Here is a 21,659-nt window from a genome sequence, read left to right as displayed (position 1 = left end):
TTCTGTAGGTGCGCTCAACAGTGAAAATTCACTGAACTGCACACATACGATTCGTGCACTTTTGTGTATGCACACAAAGCTTCAAAGGAGAGTTTATTTTAAACACTGGGGATACCAGCATCTGTGTAGCGAACTCTGTACTACTCTTCAATTGTGCTCACCCACCACACTTCCCTGCCAACAACCCCTGCCCAGTGGCCTCAGGCGAGATGGAAGGTGTAACCAGGACTGACCTATCACAGTACGTCTTCTTGTTGACACTGGGATTAGCCAAGGGGCTGAGACTGAACTAGGGCCGGCTGATCGGAGTCCTACCCTAGGATAAGGGTGCCTGGTGAAAAAACTTCTCCCTTGATGTGGGGCTTGCTAGGTTTGGACTGCCAAGACTGTATCCCCCACAGGCGGAAGGGGACTGTCCACATTAGGAGAGAATGAGGTCAAAGGGAAAGAGAAGCAGAGGAAGAAAACATGGAGGCAGGACAGAGAGTTCTATTGCTTCAAATCCTGCATTCTATCCTTCCTCGGCCTCCCAAGGTCTTCATTTCCCAATTTTGTGAGCTAATCCAGTTATCTCTCCCAGCTTAGCTGAGGCAAGAAATTGCTCTTTATGCTTAAGCTTGCTCCTGATACCTACAACTGAGACAGTCCTGACTAATCCATTGAGCAACTAGGTGAGTGACAAAGCATCTAGCTACTGGAGTAGGTCACAGGAAGAGGAGGAGCACTCTCTCCTGGAAAAAGTATGAGCATCATGAGTCCATCTCTTCTGGGAAGGCGATGAGAGCACTTCTGGATGTCAGGAAATTGTCCTAACTTTTTAAATGATCTTTATCTATGGAGGGGTGATGATTAGTGCCCAGAGTGATAGCATATAATCACTCCCCTAGCTGAGATGATATTCTTTATTTTTTAAATTTTTAAAAAAGATTTTATTAATTTATTTGAAAGAGAGAGGGAGCACAAGTAGGGGGGGCATGGAGAGAGAGAGAAGCAGGCTTCCTGCTGAGCTGGAGCCTGACATGGGGCTCAATCCCAGCACCCTGGGACCATGACCTGAGCCGAAGGCAGATGCCTAACCAAATGTGACAGGCTGAGGGACAGGGAGAAGCAAGCTCCCTGGGGAGCAGAGAACCCCCCATGGGGCTTGATCCCAGGACCCCTGGGATCACAACCAGAGCTGAAGGCAGAGTCTTAACTGACTGAGCCACTCAGGAGCCTGTATATTGTTTTTAATTATCAAGGTAGTTGACTTCAATCCTTTACCTAGTCCAGCTTAGAAACATGTCTTTACTGAGGGCACCTTCGTGGCTCAGTCAGTTAAGCATCCAACTCTTGATCTCAGCTCAGCTCTTGATCTCAGGGTTGTGAGTTCAAACCCCAGTATATGGAGCCTGCTTAAGAAGGAAAAAATGTCTTTCCTTCCTGGATTTCTCCCATCAGTGATAACCACAAAATCACCAGGGATGCTTGCTGGTCCAAAGATGGGGGCGGGGGGAGGGTCTTGGCCGTTAAAATCTTGAGGAGAGGGGCACCTGGGTGGCTCAGTGATTGAGCACCTATCCGCCTTTGGCTCAGGTCGTGATGTCTCTGCCTCTGTGTGTCTCTCATGAATAAATGAATAAAATCTTTAAAGAAAAAATCTTGCAGAGAGGAAACTGGACAACCTCCTTTTAGTGAAGATTTTCAGCTTTTTTTTCTCTCAGTGCCACATGGTGTCACTGTGGAAGCATGGGCAATCCCAGCTCGGTCTATGGCCTCCTGCTCTGGTCCTGCAGCCCTGATGGTGAAGTACCGATGCTGCTCTGGGGTTGTCCTCCTTGCCCACTGCTAAGTGGTCTGGACAGGCTGACCGTGGACCCCACTAGCATCTGCTCTGGTTTGCCCCTTTGCTCCCTCTTGGGAAATGAAGCTGAGGGGGCTTCTCCGAGCACACACCCGCAGGCTCTACTCCCCGGGGGAGGGGGGGGGCGGGGGTTGCCCACCAATTTCCTGGTCCAGACCCACTCTGGGTTCCTCAGCTCATGATGTGTGCACCAGCGCACAGCCACTTTCCCTAAGGCCTGGTGTGCCAGGGTGGCAGGGTGCAAAAGTTTTTCTAGACCACAGCTTTAGGCACACACCACCCTGAGCTACCATCCTTTCCCTCTGTCTGCATTCTGGCCTCTGGAATGAGGGAAATTTTAACTCGAGCCAAACTCTGTCCCATTTCCTGCTCATCGATCAAGAACTCCTCATCAGGCTTCCCGCAAGGAGCCTGCTCTCCCTCTGTACCTCTCTCTTTCTCTCTCATAAGTAAATAAAATCTTTAAAAAGAAATAAAAATAAAGCATCATTATATTAGGAGTCTCAACAGAACTGTAATAGTTCTATGAATCAATTCTGGTATTAAACTGGGTTATCATGACGCCTGGGGGGTTCAGTGGTTGAGCGGCTGCCTTCAGCCCAGGGTGTGATCCTGGAGTCCTGGGATCGAGTCCCGCATTGGTCTCCCTGCATGGAGCCTGCTCTCCCTCTGCCTGTGCCTCTGCCCCACCCCTCTTTCTCTCTCTCTCTCTCTCTCTGTGTCTTTCATGATAAATAAATAAAATCTTTAAAGAAATAAAAAATAAACTGGGTTATCGAAGCTGCACTTTCCATTAAGGGGAACTGGACAGAAAAGGGACTGACATCGATGGCAGCCTACTCTTTGCCAGGTGTCAATTCTCACACTTCTCTGAAGCTGGCACCATCATTATTATCCCTGTTTTACAAATGAAGTGACCAAGGCTCAGAAAGGTTGGGAGCTTGCCAGTAGTGTGTTCTGGAGCTGTGGGAACTTCTTCCCTAACCTCATGCCAGCTTCTTACAGGCTTGCTCCATCCCGTTTGGCACCAAAGGCTGCAGGAGAAGCAGCAAGCCTTTTGTGACTTTCCTGATGTCACCCAATACTTTTTCTATGGACCTGTAAGGAGATATTCTAACTGATTATTACTTTCCTCTTTCTGTGGCTGAAGACAAATTATCTCCTTTTGATAAAGTCTTTTCTGAGCCAAATGAAGTGGGCTTTTGTTGCCTGAAACCAAAATAGCTTCCAGAGTGCCAGCTTCCGGAGTGCCAGCAGCCCACTGCTAAGGGCAGTGGCAGCTGCTGTGCTCTGGGGGCCTGCCGGCCACGAACTCTATGCTATACCCTTTACAAACATAGCCAGCTCCTTTTGGGGTAAAGAGGAGATAGTTATTTTTTCCCAATAACTGTCCCAATTACTCTGTCAAATTTTCCTTTCTTAATAGATATAGATATTGGAGAAAAGACAGTCCTCCAGACAATATGAGATGACCATTGTTCACTTCAATAACATACCTTATTAGGTGTTATGTTTCTATTTGTGAATTTTTTCATTTCCCTAAAATCATAGAGCCCACGGGTAGTAGATGCAATGCTTATTAAGTAAGTCCACTGCTCTCCAAACCTGGACATACAATATTGCCTACACAATTAATTAGTTAAATGTGCCATGAGCCAATTCCAAAAATTCTAATGTAAACACCAGTGGGTCTAATTTTAACACCATGGATTGACTTGATATCACTGGACTGTTCGACAACCTCTTTCTTTCTTTCTTTCTTTCTTTCTTTCTTTCTTTCTTTCTTTCTTTCTTTCTTTCTTTCTTTCTTCTCTTTCTTTCTTTTCTTTCAGATTTTATGTATTTATTCATGAGAGAGAGAGAGTGAGGGGGCAAAGACACAAGCAGAGGGAGAAGCAGGCTCCATGCAGGGAGCCTAATCCCCGGCCTCCAGGATCACACCCTGGGCCAAATGCAGGCGCTAAACTGCTGAGCCACCCAGGGATCCCCTAACAACCCCTTTCTCTACATGGTTTTCTCCCTCTATATCCCATATGGGGGCTTTCTTGTTGGAAAACTTCTTTCTGGGATGCCTGGGTGGCTCAGTGGTTGAGTGTCTGCCTTTGGCTCAGGTCCTAATCCTAGGGTCCAGGGATTGAGTCCCTACATTGGGCTCCCCGCAGGGAGCCTGCTTCTCCCTCTGCCTGTGTCTCTCTGTGTTTTCCTCTTGTTAATTTGTCTATTACAGAGTTCCAGTCAAGAACCTAAGACAGTCATCGAGAAAAACCTTGTCCTCCCCTCCACTATAATAGATACAATTTCATGGTCCATGGAAAAGACTTGAAAATAAGTGGAAACACAGCACAATGTTATTTTATTGAAAATCAATAAAGAAATTCAACTGGATTCATTGAATTTTCTCTGGAAAGTACTTTTTCCCCTTTCTCTCTTATTTTAAATTTAAAAAATAGGACCCCCTGGGTGGCTCAGCGGTCGAGCTCATCTGCCTTTAGCTCAGGGCATGATCCTGGAGTACCAGGATCCAGTCCCACATCAGGCTCCCTGCATGGAGCCTGCTTCTCCCTCTGGCTGTGTCTCTGCCTCTCTCTGTGTGTCTCTCATGAATAAATAAATAAAATCTTTTAAAAAATAAATTTAAAAAATACATTCCCATTATAAGCAATTGGAACAGAACAAGAATATACAGCCTCCCCCTCTACTCTGATTCCCATTTCCCATTCCTATTATCAGTTTTAGGCTTTATTCCTAAAACCGTTTCTAGATAAAAATTCGTCAACAGGGCAGCCCCGGTGGTACAGCGGTTTAGTGCTGCCTGCATCCCAAGGTGTGATCCTGGAGACCCGGGATCGAGTCCCACATTGGGCTCCCTGCACGGAGCCTGCTTCTCCCTCTGCCTGTGTCTCTGCCTCTCTCTCTTTCTCTCTCTCTGCATCTCTATGAATAAATAAAATCTTTTAAAAAATGGTCAACATTAGTATACCTCTCATTAAAACGCTTATATTTAACAGGGCAAAGTCAAAACTTCCTCCACTACAATGTGGAGGATGCAGATGCACATTTTATTAAAAATTTTTTTAAGATTTTATTTATTTATTCATGAGAGAGCGAGAGAGGCAGAGACACAGGCAGGGGGAGAAGCAGGCTCCATGCAGGGAGCCCGATGTGTGACTTGATCCTGGGACTCCAGGATCATGCCCTGGGCCAAAGGCAGGCGCTAAACCACTGAGCCACCCAGGGACCCTAAGCAGATGCATATTAAGGCCATGCATAGGGGTCGGATGGCTGTCCCTGGTAACCGCCTCAGTTCATCCTTCCCCCTCTCACGTTAAATGCTTTTACTTCTGTGAATCCCCCTCTGTCTTCCCACCCTGCCCTTTCTCATTAGCACTTACCGAGCCCAGGCCAGGGATTTTGCTCCAACACAGCCTCTTCCCCCGGGTGAAGGAGCTGGCCACACACACACACACACACACACACTCACACACACTCACATACACACGCATGCGCGCAAGCGCGCACACACACACAAGAGTGAGCACAGCCAGACTAGCACTGTCATGGGAGCCATGATAAATATTTGATTGTGTATATTTAAGTTCAGAACACACTTTTGCTTAGGAACCACGCTTAGGGACTGACCATGCTGCAGCCATCGGTGGAGAGGGGGCTTTCTGCAGGCCTGCCAGGGAGGGGTCTCTCAGGGGTTTGGGGGCACAAACTGCCCAGGGCAAGAACGTATGTTTTGACTGAGGTTGAAGTTCATGTGCAGGCCTTTCATTTGTAATATGCAGCAAGTGGATATATCAGGGGACTAAGCTAGAGGAAGCCCGGAGACATTCCTCACAAACATTTCTTTTTTAAAGATTTTATTTATTCATGAGAGACACACAGACAGAGAGAGACACACAGACAGAGGCACAGGCAGAGGGAGAAGCAGGCTCCATGCAGGGAGCCTGACGTGGGACTCGATCCCCGGCCTCCAGGATCACACCCTGGGCCAAAGGCAGGAGCTAAACTGCTGAGCCACCCAGGGATCCCCCGACTCACAAACATTTCTAAAGCAAAACACACTCAGATACTCCCTGACACAGATCTGGGATCCAGTCTGCTCACTAGGTTGGGGGGTGGGTGGTGAGAGACCCTACCAGTACTATGCCCCTGAGGGTCTGCAGCAGTGCTCCAGGACTCAAGTATAAGCCACCATAGAGGCTGTTGCAGCTACTGTGACACCAAGGACACTGCCCAATCACCTTCTGCCTCATTTTTTTCCAGCTTTGTGGAGATGTGATTGACGAATAAAAATTGTATATATTTAGGTAGTTTGATATTATTGTTAAAAGGTGTACAATGTGATGATGTGATATAGGTACACATTGTAAACCGATTACCATAATCAAGCTAATTAATGCATCAGTCACCCCACATAGTTACCATTGTGTGTGTGGACCCTCACGGATGAGACAGGATTTATTCTCTTAGCAAATTTCAAGTACACAATACAACATTCTTTACTATAATTGCCATTTTCTGACTTGTGTCTGGAAAAGTTAAGAACCCATCTTAATTTCACCTCCTCTCCACAATTGCTTCTAATAAAAGTGTTCTGGCCAAGATGACACTCTGAAAAACAGACCGACGTCCCAGCCTCCTCCCTGACCCATATACCCCTGCAGCAAATTGCATGCAGGAATTGTAATTCCTAAGGTCTGGGCTCCTGGAGACACAGATGCAGGCACAGAAGGCCGAGACTAAGGAGATGTGGTCAAATTGGCTTCATCTGCCTCTGTCTTTGAAGAAGAGCTGTTTTCAGCATTTCCTCCTGGGAGCTGAAGCAGTGTGATTCAGTGAGAAGCTGGTGTGGGCTGCAGGGGATGAGGCTGAAGCCTTCTAGACCTGGAGAAAGGAGAGGAAGGCACCGTGGGGGGAGGGTTCCCCAGGATGTAGTTCTGGAACTACATCCTTGGTGAGGTCTGGAGCCGACGGCCAAGAAAGAATTCTTAAAATGTCTTTGGTGCAAAAGATGATTTTAAGAAGGCACCAGGACAGGACCTGTGGGCAGTAAGAGTTGCTGCTTTGGTGTGAGGAATGGCTGATTATATACTTGGGAGTTGAGGGCGGTAAGGAAGAAGAAATGTGTCCAGAAGGGCTTTCACATGCTAGAGAAGACTTTCTGGGTACTGAAGGCTTGGCTACCGTCAAGTTAAGGTGTTTTTGCTTCTAGTAAGGTATTAACATGAAGACAACTGGGAGCTTCCTGGAGGAATGTTGTACTCTATTATTAAAGTCCTGTCAATAGGCTGCGGGTCACAAAGAAACTCAACTTCCTTTACGTTTTCTTCTGCCCCTTTCTTTTCCCACATCGCTCTTGGAAGGGAGGGTGATGTTAGAGCTCCAGGAAATTGAGTCATGGGTTAGGCTATTGATAAGAATGCTTTTTCCTTGTAAATCACTGTCATCGGTACACTCATGTCTTGCAGGATTGTGAGCTCTATGAGTTAACCATTTGTTTTTCTCTTCCCTAAGTTTTAGGGCAGCCAGGAGTGCCTGAGGAATGTCACAAAAACCCCTGGGGGTGTAGGGGGTGTGGGTGTCAGATTGTGCTTTGTCCTCAGTTTGCCTTCTGCTCCCTCATCATCCATCTCCTCCCTCACCTCGTCTCTTCTGTCACCATGTTCCTCCCTTGGAGCAGCCCTGAAGTTAGGACCATGTAAGGAGAAGTTCACCAAGCAAGGAGAGGGTCTTTGAGTGCAAGAGGAAGGGAAGTCAGGGTAAGGGAAACCTTGGATCTCCTCTCTGCAGCCCCACACCCAGGCCTCTGAAAAGGCTGCTCTCTCTGCTAACTTTTCAGTGAGCCACAGCTTCTACTCTGCTAGGCCCTCAGCTCTGTAGAAGCTCAGCCCACCAACTAGCATCAGGTCAGCCTCAACCCAGGATCTGACTGATCAGCTGCTTAGAATCAGCACCCATTCTGGGTCTCACTCCATGGATGGGAGCCTTGGATTCATGAGCCATAGCAGCCCCTTCCAGGTACCCTCCAGGATGCTCTGGGCAAGGCAGAGGGCTCTAAATGGCTGTGCCTGGGCCCTCCTTTTGCCTTGACTAAGCTTGAAAAATATTGACCAAAAAAAGCTTTAAGTTATCCCATTCTAATATCTATATTTATCTTTAAAATTTATAAATTGTAGGGTACGATTAAGAAAATGAGAACAAGGGGCATTTGGGTGGCTTGGTCGATTAAGGGCCTGACTCTTGGTTTTGGCTCAAGTCACAATCTCAGTCAGGGTCATCAGGTGGAGCCCCGTGTTGGGCTCCATGATGGGTGGAGCCTGCTTGAGATTCTCTCTCCTTTCCTCTGCCCCTCCCTCACTCAAAACAAAGAGGGGAGGCACCTGAATGGCTCAGTGGTTGAGCATCTGCCTTTAGCTCAGGCTCAGGTCATAATCCTGGGGTCCTGGGTTGGGTCCGTCATCATACTCCACGCTCCCCACTCCCCGGAGGGAGCCTGCTTCTCCCTCTGCCTCTGTCTCTGCCTCACTCTCTGTGTGTGTCTCTCATGAATAAATAAATAAAATCTTGAAAGAAAAAGGAAAGAAAGAAAGAAAGAAAGAAAGAAAGAAAGAAAGAAAGAAAGAAAGAAAGAAAGAAGAAAGAAAGAAGAAAGAAAGAAAGAAAGAAAGAAAGAAAGAAAGAAAGAAAGAAAGAAAGAAAGAAAGAAAATGAGAAACACACATACAATTAGGTATTTAATTCACTAATCTTCAACTATCATCTGCCAGTACCTAATCTAGTCCAGGTTTCTCCCTGGCATTCTAAAAGTTCACCTACAATCAGAAGTTCTTTTTGGGTCACACAGACGGCTTTCTCTTGGACATCAAGGAAGCTTGGCTTTAAATGCCCTTGTAGACTCTATCTCTATACCCAGAACTTTTTTTTCTGTCAGTCTTGAGCTTCTTCTCTTTTGTGGCAAAATGAAAAGTAAAGTATTATAGTCCTACCTGGCATCTGCACCCTTACTCTACAAATAAATGCTTTTTCCTCAACCATTTGCTGGCACTGGCTTCTAATACAGATTTCCAGAAATGAGGCCCCTCGTAAAGGGCCCTGCTCAGTAACTTGCTGAACACCATGCTGGGAAGAGATCCAGCGACTCTGCAGGTCACTTCCCAGCCGCCTCATTTGTAAAGGGACCCGTGAGTGTGCTTGCTTTTATCATTATTATTACTGACGTTCAGGCTATTATTTTCAATTAGCACAGTAGGGGACCAAAAAAAAAATCTCTTCCTCTACCCATCTCCGGTTCTCTGCCTGGTGTCCAGTAAATCCTGTAAATAAGACTGACAAAAGACAGATCAAGGAGAAAAACTAATAGAAGTGCATTAACGTGTGTGTGGTCAGGGAACACCTGGGGCACGTGGTCAGGAGTAACTCCCTGAGTGCTTAGTGTTTAGGCTCACATGGCACCTTAGCAGAGGAGCAATACACTTGGGTGTTTGGGGTTTTTTTTTAAGAGTTTTTATTTATGCATTTGCGGGATCCCTGGGTGGTGCAGGGGTTTGGCGCCTGCCTTTGGCCCAGGGCGCGATCCTGGAGACCCGGGATCGAATCCCACATCGGGCTCCCGGTGCATGGAGCCTGCTTCTCCCTCTGCCTGTGTCTCTGCCTCTCTCTCTCTCTCTCTCTGTGACTATCATAAATAAATAAAAATTTAAAAAAAAAGAGTTTTTATTTATGCATTTGAGAGAGAGCCACAAGCAAGGGCGCGAGCTGGGGCAGGCAGAGGGGGAAGGGGCGGGGGGAGGGGCAGGGGGGAGGGGAAGCCGGCGCCCGGAGGAGCGGGGAGCCCGAGGCGGGGCTGGGTCCTGGGACCCTGAGACCAGGACCCGAGCCGGAGGCAGAGGCTGCACCGCCAGAGCCACCCAGGCGCCGCGAGCAGCACATTTCTAGAGAAGCGACAAGACAAAGGACGAGGACCTTGCATTGCTAGGGTGGCACCCGGCGGGCACACAGACGCCGGGGGACTAATGGAAGGTAAGGCCACGTAGTCAGTTCGCCGTGAGACTTCCTCTGGGCCGCTGAGGGTCGGTGCTGTCCCCGCTGATGGACAGGTGGGGTCACCTTTGTGGAGGTACGTCAAACGGGGGTGGGGGGCAGCGAGCTTTTCTGTGACCTGCTTCCTCTCGGTTGCCTTCGGCCTAACACCCCCCTGCGGGGCGCGGGGGCGCGGGGAGGGCGCGGGGAGGGCGCGGGCTCCCCAGCGCAGGCGGAGGAACCTGCTTTCCGCGCGCGACCTTCTGCCGCGTGGGCCGGTGGGCGGGAGACCGTGCCCCCTGGAAAACCACAGCCTCGGGGAAAAGAGACTTAAAACACACGGGGCGCCCCCACCTAGGGAGGATGCTGGTTCCCCCAGAGCCGACACCAAGAGAAACTAGAAAGATGCACATTTGAGTGGACATTTAAAACAATTTTTTTGTTTAGATTTTATTTATTCATGAGAGACACAGAAAGAGAGGCAGAGACATAGAGGGAGAAGCAGGCTCCTTGGGGGGAGCTTCATGTGGGACTCGATCCTGGGACCCCCGGATCATGACCTGAGCTGAAGGCAGATGCTCAATCACTGAGCCACCCACGTGCCCTTTGAATGGACATTTTAAAACCCTCGACAACAGGACACACGGAGTGTTTGGGTTTTGTTTTTAGTTGAGCGTTTTAATTTTTACCATGAAGCTGTGACGCATGCTCTCTCAGCTGCCAGCATCTATTAAACTAAAAAAAAGAGCTCAAATGAGAGAGCAAATTATTAAATTCTCTTCTGGCCCATGGTCCCCTCATCAGCCCTGAATGGCAGGCCAGGTATTTATTTTCAGGGCTCAATGGAGGGATGTGGGGGTGTCAGCTAAGAGCCAGAGAGTGGCTTCATCTCCATCAGCGGCCTGGACAGCCTCAGCCACCTCACCTCCAGGCCTGCCTCCTCCGGCCCTCCCTCCTTGGTGTCTGACATATTGAGTGTCACAACATTAAAAATAGCTGCTGAGCCATGAGGAGCTATCTCTGAGCCTGGATCCAGCTCAGAAATGCAGGCAGGCCTCCCTGAACCCGGAGCCATCCTGGGTGAGCGTAATTCTAGCTCCCTGCTTACTTTTCACACAGCACAAGAATGTTTTCTTCACCAAAATAGGTCCAGATTGTTTGAAATATTCAGAGATATGGGACTCCTTTAGCTAAGCCCTGACTTCTATCACCTCCTTAATAATTCATCAGGCTTATTTCTTTTCCTGGAGGAATCCAATGGCATTGTTCCACATTTTTGCAGAACTCCCTTGAAATTTCCCGAGGATGTCCAGATGCCTCACTGTGAAGGACCAGCCTCAGCTCCACAAGGGCTGTCCTGAGCCCCAGAGAGGGGACACAGCCAGAATGACTCTCCAGAGCTCGGGAGGCTGTCCTGGCCTGGGAACTGATGCGTTCATTCCACAGAGCCCACAAGAGGCAGAAGAAGAAGGCAGGTCAGAAAGAAATGTCAGTGAGTTTGAGCATACACAGGACCTGGAGACTCCTAATCTCCCACCTCTGCTTCCGATGGCCCTTTGGGGCTCTCAGGTACGTCTGCATTTCTGGGGAGAGGGCTCCTACCCCTTAAATTTTGCCCCCACTTTGCTGATTTAGAATAAGATCACCTGCATCGCTGTAGAGCTAAAAGGTTGTGTTTTTGTTCATTCTTCCTTTCCCAGAGGAATCCCTTCACTCTTAGCCCCATCACCTGTCCTTACCTGTCTCCTTGACCCAGTGACCCTGTTGCCAAGGGCATTCTAAGTGCCTGACACTCTGCTGCGGAGGGATTAGCATCTCTGTTTGTTGAGAAGACTGAGGCTCAGAGGGTTTAAGGTCACCCAGCTAGTCCGTGGAAGACCTGAGTTGGAAGCTATTGCTATTAATACAATACTGAGAAGAGTGGACAGGACCTAGCAGGGTGTCTGGCACACAGAGCTGCTGAAACCGTGCAATCTAGCGTAGTGGTGGGGCAGGGGTATAAGTGCTGGGGGAATGCACCGAACCAGCCTCCCTCAGGAACTGCACCTATTGGTCAGTGAAGAGAAAGTCTTGAATAAGTAAATTCCATGGGTAATTTAGTGGGCTACAAAAACTGAATAGTGTCTTTAGGTAATTATCAGCAGATCCGGATCTACCCATGCTTCTACTTTGGGGGCATGTGTGAGCTTGTAGGTGCCCTACAATTGGAGAGGAAGTAATGTTCCTGTGTCCCTCTGGCAGCTATGGGCTCGGCAGTGGTGCCAGGCTGATTTCTGCAGGGGTAAGCCTCTTCCTTCTGTGGGCCTGGGCCTCGCTCATAGGGAGCACTGGCCATGGTCCCTTTGCCTCCTATGGACCCCTCTGTCTGGCCCTGGATTGGTGGGTCTATCCTGGGCCTTGACCATAGGTTCACCTTGCCTGACCCTAGTAGGTCCCACTTCATAGCTGTGGTTGTCAACCAGCATCTACCACCACAAGGCACCTGAGGGCTATGGGAGAATGACCAATCCTCCCAAAGACACAACTCTAGCTCTTGACGGGGCTGACTGCCCCATAGAATCACCAGGATCCCTGCTAGGGACTCCTGTCAGAGTTGGAAGTGAAGAGTGATCAAGGGTCCCACCCCCGTGCTTCCCTCAGCCTCCCTGCCCCACACTCTCTCATTCTTCCTGTAATCTCCCAAATCTCAGTGAGCAGGCTTTCTTCCCCTACCTCTTCCTGACTCTACCTCCTTTCCAGAAGTCTCTGGTCCAATAGACTACCCCTGCTAATATGCTGCAGTGGGAGGAGATACGCCCAGCTCTTGCCCTGACAGAGAAATCAGGGCCTGCCTCTGCCTCCGCTGGTATCAGAAACCTCCTGGGGACTCACACTTACAGGTGGCTGTCCAAAAGGTTACAAAAGCCATCAACACATAATGGTTCAATATTTGTGAGAATGCTGTCCTCATTGGTGTGGTGTAGAGCATGGGCTGTGGAGTCAGACTGGGGTTTGATACCTTTCGCTGTCCTTTGCCAGCCCTGTGACCTTAGACCAGCTCCTTAAGCTCTTGAGACTTGAGTTTCTTCACCTAAGGGGAAAAAATTATGCAGAGTAAATAACATGCTTAGCAGAGTACTTGGAGCCTATGAAGTTGGAACAATTTGACCATTAGCGACTTTATGATTCTTTGTTCCTTTCTGCTCTCGTCATCCCCATGCCTGACATGGTTCAGGAATGAGGCTGCACTCATGGCACCTCCTCTTGTTCTAGCTGCTTGAGGGAAGAATAGTAAGGCCTGCGAAAGAACCAACCACACAAAGACATTGTATTTAATCTTAATATTTTCATTTTTGTATATATAAAATAATTTCAGAAAGTGTTTGGAAACATAAAGGAAAAATCCATCATAATCACTTAATACAACAACTGTCTCTTATAGTCTTTTTTTCTTCTTGGATAATGTTGACATAGTAGTGCTTATAATATTTATACCAGACCTATGTCCTGGGCTTTTTTCTTAACCTAAAATTATAGTCAAATAATTTTTAGGTTGATACTTAAATTTCCCAATTATCACTTCAATGCCTAAAAAGTATTTCACTGTGTGCCTATACTATAATTTATTAAGATTTATGGTGAAACGAGTTTTTAAAGGTGCTTTATTTTTGCAAACTTCTGTGCAATCTCTCAGAAACTGGTCAGTTGGCCATTCCCTAAGGCCTTCTGAACTATCTGAACAAGATAAGAAGTAACACAGCTCTGCAAGAGGGGGTTTAATGTTAGGGAGTATATGTATGATGAGGCATGTATGATTGGGGAGGTTGTTTGTGCATTTGGTGACAAAGAAATCCTTGATGACTTACATGATAAATTTAGAGGGAACCAGAAAGACCCACCAGTCTTCAAATAGCTCCTCATCTGCCCTCTGTTTTGGTCCTTGAAGTGTTTCCCTCCAGGACTACCATGTGAATTATGCCTTTGTCTTTCTAGGGTCCCATTAGAGGCCAGCATTACTGGGTAGCATATTGTCATCGAGCAATACTTCAGCCAAAATCGGTTTATTAGATTAGCTGTAAATCAGTTTTCAGAGTCCCCATTTCCTGCACTGCATTCTTAGGTAACTCTTCCTGTGGCTTGTTACATAACTCTCATCTCAAGAAGACTAAGAACCACATCTAGAGCATTTATTCATTCATTGAACAAATATTTATTGAGCTCCCACTGTGTTTCTCGTATTGTTCTAGCAGTAGGAAATAAAGCACTGAGCAGGTCAGACAAGATCTAGCTCTCTTCGAACTTATATTCTAATGGGGGAGACAGACAATAAGTAAATAGATGACTATTTCTGTGTCACAGATAACAGAATAAAATATGTGATTGTGAGGGACTGGCAGCAGGGAAGAGACCATTAATAGGATGGTAACATTTGAACCAAGACCTGAATGATGAGAAGACTAATGAGAAAACGTTCCAGAGAGAGCAAACTCTAAGTGCAAAGAACCTGAGGAGGGCATAAGGCTGAACTGTTCTGGAAACAGAGAGAAAGCCAGTGTGTCTGCAGAGGAGACAGCAGGGAAAGAGATGAAGGAGCTGGTGGTAGAAGCAGAGGTCAGACACTTGCTTATGCTGGCCCGATGCTACAGAGGCAGCTTTTGTGTTGTTCTGAAGCAGTAGTGAGCCAGTGGAGAGTTTTAATCTGAGGATTGGCTTTATCTGATTTGTGTTTTACACAGATCACTTCGGCAGGTCTGTGGAGAGTGGGCTGGCTGGCAGATGAGAGGGGACAAGTGAGACAAGTGAGGAGGTTTTTACTGTAGTCCAGGAGGAAACAGCAGGGGCTTAATTGGGGTGGTCATGGTGGACAGCAGAAGTGGACAGATTCTGGATTTTTCTGGAGGTAGGGCTTACAGGCTTATTGTTGCTTGGATGTGGAATGAGAAATCAGTGATGCCCTAGGTTTTGCCTTAATACGTGGGAGGACCCTTACTTGGCTGGGAAACACCAAGGTAGAAATGGGTCAGGGTGGAGGGGACTGGAGGTGTCTACCTTGGACATTTTAAATTTGAGATGCCTGATATATACCTAAGTAGAGATGTTAGATGGGCAGTTGAAAAATACAAGTCTGGAACTAAGGAGCTAGGATAGGGAGATAATCTGTTTGAATACATAAAGCAGAGTATAGGTGGTTTTTAAAGCCATAGAGCTGGATGGGATCCATCTCCAAAGGATGGGATGAAGAGACAGAAGAGAAGAGGCATAAATCTGTGCCCTCCTGCTCCCTACCGTCTGGATCCTTGATGGAGGCAAAAGAGCCATCAAAGGAGACTGAGAAAGAATAGCCCATAAAGCTGTAAGAAGCCAAGGAGGTGGTTGTCCTGAGAGCCCAGAGACTTTATAAGTGTCCTGTACTATTATAGGAGCAGGTTGTTAGTTAAAAGCACAAGCTTTGTGCCACTTGTTCATGTCTTGTCTGTCACAGACCTGGAACGTTGAGAGATGGGCCGTTGGCTGGCTGGCTGGCTGGCTGCTGGCAAGAGCCCACAGGCTCCCATTTTATCTCTGACATCAAGGCTGATATCTCCAGTTGGCTCCAGAGGCCTGTCGAAATCAGGCCCTGCCCCTGGCACTTCCCTACTCCTGTCACACACCCTGTGGCCCGGTGCCCTTCTTCTCTCCTGGCAGGGCTGGCTCCCTCGGTGCCGCCTACATGGCATGAGGCAAGCTCATTCCCACCTCTTCTCCTGGATTCTGCTGCTTCCCCTCCCAGAGAACACTTCCATCCTCCTGCGGCTTCTCCTTTCAGGCCCAGCTCAAGCCTCAGTTTCCCAGTCTCTCCCCACCTACCTGCACTTCACTAGGTGGTGGACTTCCTTTCAGAACCACCCCTATGGCTATACCTTTCCCTGCCAGGTGACTGAAACCCACTGGACATTGCCACCCTGCCCTTCATATCCAATCCGTCTTCCTACTGTGTAGGTTCTGTCCTGAAATCCCTCTCGAATCCCACCACTTCTCTCCATCTCTGCCCCTCTTGCTGGCCCAGTTCACCATTTCCCATCTGACCCACTGCAACTCCCCTTCCCACCTGCAGTCTTGTCCCCTCCATTCTCTACACAGTAGCCAGTGATCTTGTTCATGTCGCTTCTCTGCTTAACATCCGTTAATGGCATCCAGTCCCTTAAGATAAATACTCAATCCTTACCAAGTCTTCAAGGCCTCATGTGATTCAACCAACTACCCACCTTCCCAGGCATTTCTCACCTCTCACCTACATACCATGTCCCAGACACACCTGTTCCGCTCCTAAATGCACCAGCTTTTACCACCTCTGGGCACCTTGTGGGGCTAACTCTGATCTTTCTTTAGGTTTAGCTTTTTAAAGGCTGCTTCCTCCAAGGGTCATCCCTGATTCCTCCCCCTTCCTCCAAGAACTCATCCCTGATCCCTCCCCCAGTTGAAATTATGTACCCTCTGCTAGTTTGTTTGTTTATTTATTTAGCCTAGTATCTTTAATAGTACCCTGTGCTTTTCCTTGATTAGACTATCAGAATTTATTATTAGAAATTTCTTATCACTTATTTGTTCATTGCCTAGCAACTGTACTTCACTGCTCCACAAGAGCAGGTGCCACGTCTGTTTTGATGCCCAGAACCTACAGTATAACATAGCATCTAGCACTAATAGGGGTTCATAGGTCATTGTCATTAATAAACAAAGCTTTCCTTGACTTCTCTTACTCAAACTGACTTTTAGGTTCTTTGCTGTTAGTTCTTCCCAATTTATTTGTCTCCAAGCAGAAACATTAAAAATAGCAATAGCTACAATATATTAATAGGTTTATTATATGCCAGACTCTGTGTGCCACTCATGTATGCATATGTGTGTATGTGTGTGTGTGTATCTTTACAATAATCCTATGAAATAGATACTATTAACCCCATTTTACAGATTAGGGAAATGAGTCTCGGAGAGATAAAGTAATTGCCTAAAGCTACCCAGCTACACTTACCCAATGTAAGTGTCACTGGCAAGATATGAATTCAGGCCTCTCTGACTCCAAAACTCTTAATCTTTTCTCTACGTTTGTCTGTGTGGGTGTTGTCTCCAGCTAGTCTGAAATTTTGTTGTTGCTGTGTTTTGTCAGTGGCCTCTTTGGTTTGTGGTTGTTGTTGTTTTTTTGTTTTGTTTTTGGGTATCTTCCATCTCTGTGCTGTGGGTCCCCATAAGTACCTGCCACTTATGAGGGTGTGTCACCGGGCAGGTGAGAGCCACCTGTGTGAACAAGAGTTCCTTATTTCTGTCAAAGCCGCCCTGTAAGGGGAGTGCTAGGGCTAGATCTAAGAAAGGGAGGGCAGATGGCCATCTACAGAACCTGACTTATGGGGGCCCAAAGGCCCACCTTCTCCTAATATGTCTACAACCAGGCCAGGCTGGCTGTGTCCCACCCTCTCCTCCCTGCCTGGTGAAATTCCCATCACGAGTGTTGCTTATGTGTTAGGTGACAAAGGTTGGCCTGATCTTCAGAAGGCCTCTCATAGGCGTTTCAAGCAGCTGAAGGGATTATTGAACTGTCTCCTGGATCAAGGGCCTGGATGGGTACAGAGTAACAGAATCTCAAAGCTGAAGCAGATGAGCTAGATTTTAGAGCAACCTTCTGTGTAGTAGAGGAATCTCTTCTGTGGCCCCCAGGCAGGTACCCCTTGCATAATTCCAGTAATGAAAATTTAATACCTCCCATATGACCAAGTTCTTCTTACACTGAGGTCAAATCTACCCACCCATAAAGGCCCATTTCCACTGCCGGCTGTGACACACATCAGTCTAATCCTCTTCTGGACCCAACAGGCCTTTACATACTCTGAGTTAGTTTCCATACTTGGCAGTTTCAAGACTCTGCTATCCTAGACTCCGCAGTGTACTCCAGTCAAGTTTTCAAGGAGCTGTGGCTTGGCTCCCTGCCTTGTCCCCTTGTGGGTGTTCCAGCTGGGGAAAAGAGGAAGATCCAGATGCTGAGCAGTAGGCCAGCTGCCTGGTGGGAGGAGGAGAGGACTCTGAGCACTTGAAGAAAAATTCCTCTCTGACCCTGTCCTTGCTCAATGCTTCCTGCTGCTCTCAGGGAAGAGGCACAAAGGAATACACCTGTGTACTCTTTACAATTAACATGTAAACATCTGGTATGATGACAGCACGTAGTTCGCATGAAATCCAGTAGTTTTCCTTCCCTGTCTCTTTATTTACTTAACATATAATAAGTTATTTAACGCACAACCACTTTATCTACTTATTTAACATATAGTAATTCTACTTTTTTTTTTTTTTTTAAAGTTTTTTTGTTTTTTATTTATTTATGATAGTCACACACAGAGAGAGAGAGAGAGAGAGAGGCAGAGACTTAGGCAGAGGGAGAAGCAGGCTCCATGCACCGGGAGCCCGACGTGGGATTCGATCCCGGGTCTCCAGGATCGCGCCCCGGGCCAAAGGCAGGCGCTAAACCGCTGCGCCACCCAGGGATCCCTTTTTTTTTTTTTTTTTTTGGGATGTCTGCCTTCGGCTCAGGGTGTGATCCTGGTCTGGGGATCGAGTCCCGCATTGGCTCCCTGTGCAGAGCCTGCTTCTCCCTCTGTCTGTGTCTCTGCCTCTCTCACTGTGTCTCTCATGAATAAATAAATAAAATCAATTTATTTATTTTCAGTGATATGTATTTATGTATGTATGTATGTACGTATTTATTTATTTATTTATCAGGCGCAGAGAGCCTGATTTTGGACTCGATCCTGGGACCTCAGGATCATACCCTGAGCCGAAGGCAGAGGCTCAACCACTGAGCCACCCAGGTGTCCCAGTAATTCTACTTTTTAAAAAAATTGGTTTTCTGTCAAGAACATGTAAGATATTTTCAGGATTGATACTAGAAAACTTTTTTTTAAAGATTTTATTGATTTTATTTATTTATTCATAAGAGACACAGAAAGAGAGGCAAAGACAGAGGGAGAAGCAGGCTTCCTGCAGGAGAGTCCTGACATAGGACTCGATCCCAGGACCCCAGGATCATGAACTGAGCGGAAGGCAGATGCTCAACCACTGAGCCACCCAGGCATCTCAATACTAGAAAAAATTTTAAGGATAATAAAGAAAATAAACATTCACAATAATCTTATCATTCAGAGATAACTTCTTGAACCCTTAATATATTTCCTTTCAGTTCTTTTCTTCTAGGCACATATATACATAGAAATCAGTTTTATTTATATATACATGCAATATTGAGCTCATATTGGAAAAGTTTTTTACCAATCAGCAAATAGTAATCGTTTTCCTTTGCCATTAGAAAAAAAAGGTTTTAATCAATGGCTATAATTATCATCACATCATCTAAGTGTGATCATATCCACCAATTTTTGATGCTATGAGTATTATACCTTAAAGCCTAGAAAACCTGTCATTAATCTCCAAATTACAATAATTCCTCTCTCCTCTTTGCCAAGTTGGCAGAGATTTCAGTATTTCCCCATGATTTTTCTCCAGGCAACTCAGAGAATTCCCAGGCTGCTGTCCTTGTCCATGAGGCAGATCCCCTATCACTTTTCCACTGACTCTAGCATTCTCTACAGAAGAATCTCTGCTGATTTCCCCAGGTGAAGGAATGTGCCTGCGTGGTCAGGATTAATGAGGAGAATCCCCCAGAAAAGTTACTGGGTTACTGTCAACCCATATATGCCGGGAATTAGCTCCCCCCTAGAGAGACCCATGGTAGCAAGGTAAGCAAAGAAGTTTTAGCAATATTCCTATACCTTAGAATCCAATAAACTAAGCCCTAATACTGAGTCTCAGACACCAGTCCAAACTTCTCTCATCTTTATGGGCATTTCCTCCCTGGGACTACTCCCATTGTCCTTCCCTGCCACCTGACCTCAGTGGGTGTCTTGAGTCTCTTCAGTTCATCATATACATTTCAATAATTTGAATCCCTAGTGTGAAGGGGTCAGGATCTCTACCTCCTTTTTCTACCATAAGGCTTCTCCGCTCCTATACAAATTTATGGAGGCAAACTGGATTCCTGAGAGGGTGCTACCCAACTCTACTCAGCAATGCCCAAGGCCCAAATGTCATGGATGTATTAAGAAGCAGATGACTGCTACCTCTGTTTATCAAAGACTTCTAAGCCATAGCCCCTGTTAACCTAAATAAACAACAAAAATGAAAAGCAGTTACAGGAACAATGCTACATCGAACATCTTTGAAGATTTGTAGAAGAGTTTATGTACAGTCAATTCCTAGAAATAGAATTGCTGGATGTAAGTTCATGCAAATTTTAAATAAAGATTACCAAATTGCCCTCCAAAAAGTTTGTGCCGATTTGCATTTTATCAACAAAGTCTCCTAGAGTCTTCCCCACACCCTGACCAACGTGAAGCCTTATCAACTTCTCATCCTTGCCAATCTGATAGATGAAAAATAGCATCACTTTGTTGTTATAATTTACATTATTAGTAGTAGTAATAATATTTTACAGGCTTATTGCATATTCCAATGATCCTGACGTTGTTGAACATCAGAATCACTAGAGAAACTTTTTATTTTTTATTTTTAAAAGATTTTATTTATATATTCATGAGAGACACAGAGAGAGAGACAGAGGCATTGGCAGAGGGAGAAGTAGGTTCCCCGCAGGGAGCCTGGTGTGGGACTCAATCCTAAGACTGCGGGATCACGACCTGAGCTGAAGACAGACGCTCAGCCACTGAGCCATCCAGGCGCCCCAATAAGGATTTCTTAATTCAGAGATTTTTAAATGTGAAAAAAGCATGCCTTAGAATTGATGAAATATAGTAATAGCAAAAATTTAGACACAACTTAAATGTCTACCACACAAAACTATATAGATAAACTGTGGTATACTTTACAGCTCTGAAAATGAATGAGCCAGTTCTATATTTATCAACATTAGCAGATTATATAAACATAATATCTAGTGGGGGGAAAACCAAGTTTACTGTAGAATACACATCCTTTATGTGATACCTCTTACATAAAATTTAAAACATGTGAAGTCATACAAAATGGAGCTTAGAAATAAAGACATATTTAGGAAAGGAATAAAGAGATGCCTCCAAATGATGGCTAGAAATGCAGGGTTGTGGTTACCCCCAGGGGAGGGAAAATGACCATGTGAGGGGCACACAAGAGGACTTAACTCTGTTACCACTGTTTTATTTTTACTCTGGGTAAAAAGTTTATGGATGTTTACTTTATTATTCTCTATACATTTTGTATGTCATAAAATAGCTTAATTCTTTTTTTAAAAGAAGAAATCAGAGGGAAAAATAAGATAATCAGAGAGGGAGACTCTGAAACAAACTGAGGGTTGCTGGAGAGGAGGTGAATGGGGGGTGGGGTAACTGGGTGATGGGTATTAAGGAGGGCAGGTGATGTAATGAGCACTAGGTGTTAAATGCAACTAATAAAACACTGAACTCTACCTCTAAAATTAATAATACACTATATGTTAATTAAGTAAATTTACATAAAAATAAAATAAAAAATTTTAGAAAAAGAGGAATTCAAATTAGAAGCTAAGCCAGGAAGATGTGCTTTGCTGGGAGTCTTTAATATGGGCAGGACAGCAATGTTTTCCTCCCTCCTCCCATCCTTTCCCAACTAGATGTCTCTAGGTTAGAAGGTCATCCTGAAGGTCAAGTGTTGAGCTCATTGTGAATTCTTATCCTGACTTGCTTAGGCTGTGATTTCTGTTTCCTGTGGTTTTGTTGCCATCTGCTTCTTCCTATGCATTATCTCTGTGCCAGCC

At 46.1% G+C, this 21,659-nt stretch overlaps 1 protein-coding gene across 6 annotated transcripts in view; it reads left to right on the top strand.

Annotated features, from left to right (window-relative positions):
* Nucleotides 1–9,660: 9,660 nt before the first annotated feature.
* PLA2G4E (phospholipase A2 group IVE) overlaps nt 9,661–21,659 on the top strand; it is a 58,969-nt gene continuing 46,970 nt past the window's right edge. For 2 of the 6 annotated variants that reach the window (XM_038580150.1, XM_038580151.1), the window contains exon 1: nt 10,891–11,440. In XM_038580150.1, the coding sequence (XP_038436078.1) occupies nt 11,177–11,440 (264 nt within the window). In that variant the 5' untranslated portion in view covers nt 10,891–11,176. Of the gene's footprint in view, nt 9,969–10,848; nt 11,441–21,659 lie in introns of those variants that run through there. The other 4 variants (XM_038580147.1, XM_038580148.1, XM_038580149.1 and 1 more) reach the window with 4 other exon arrangements.

Source organism: Canis lupus, chromosome 30, assembly GCF_011100685.1.
Source record: "Canis lupus familiaris isolate Mischka breed German Shepherd chromosome 30, alternate assembly UU_Cfam_GSD_1.0, whole genome shotgun sequence".
In the NCBI taxonomy this organism is placed as follows: domain Eukaryota; kingdom Metazoa; phylum Chordata; class Mammalia; order Carnivora; family Canidae; genus Canis; species Canis lupus.
The sequence above is the reverse complement of the archived record's forward strand: the minus strand, read 5'-3'. Positions and strand labels throughout refer to the sequence as shown.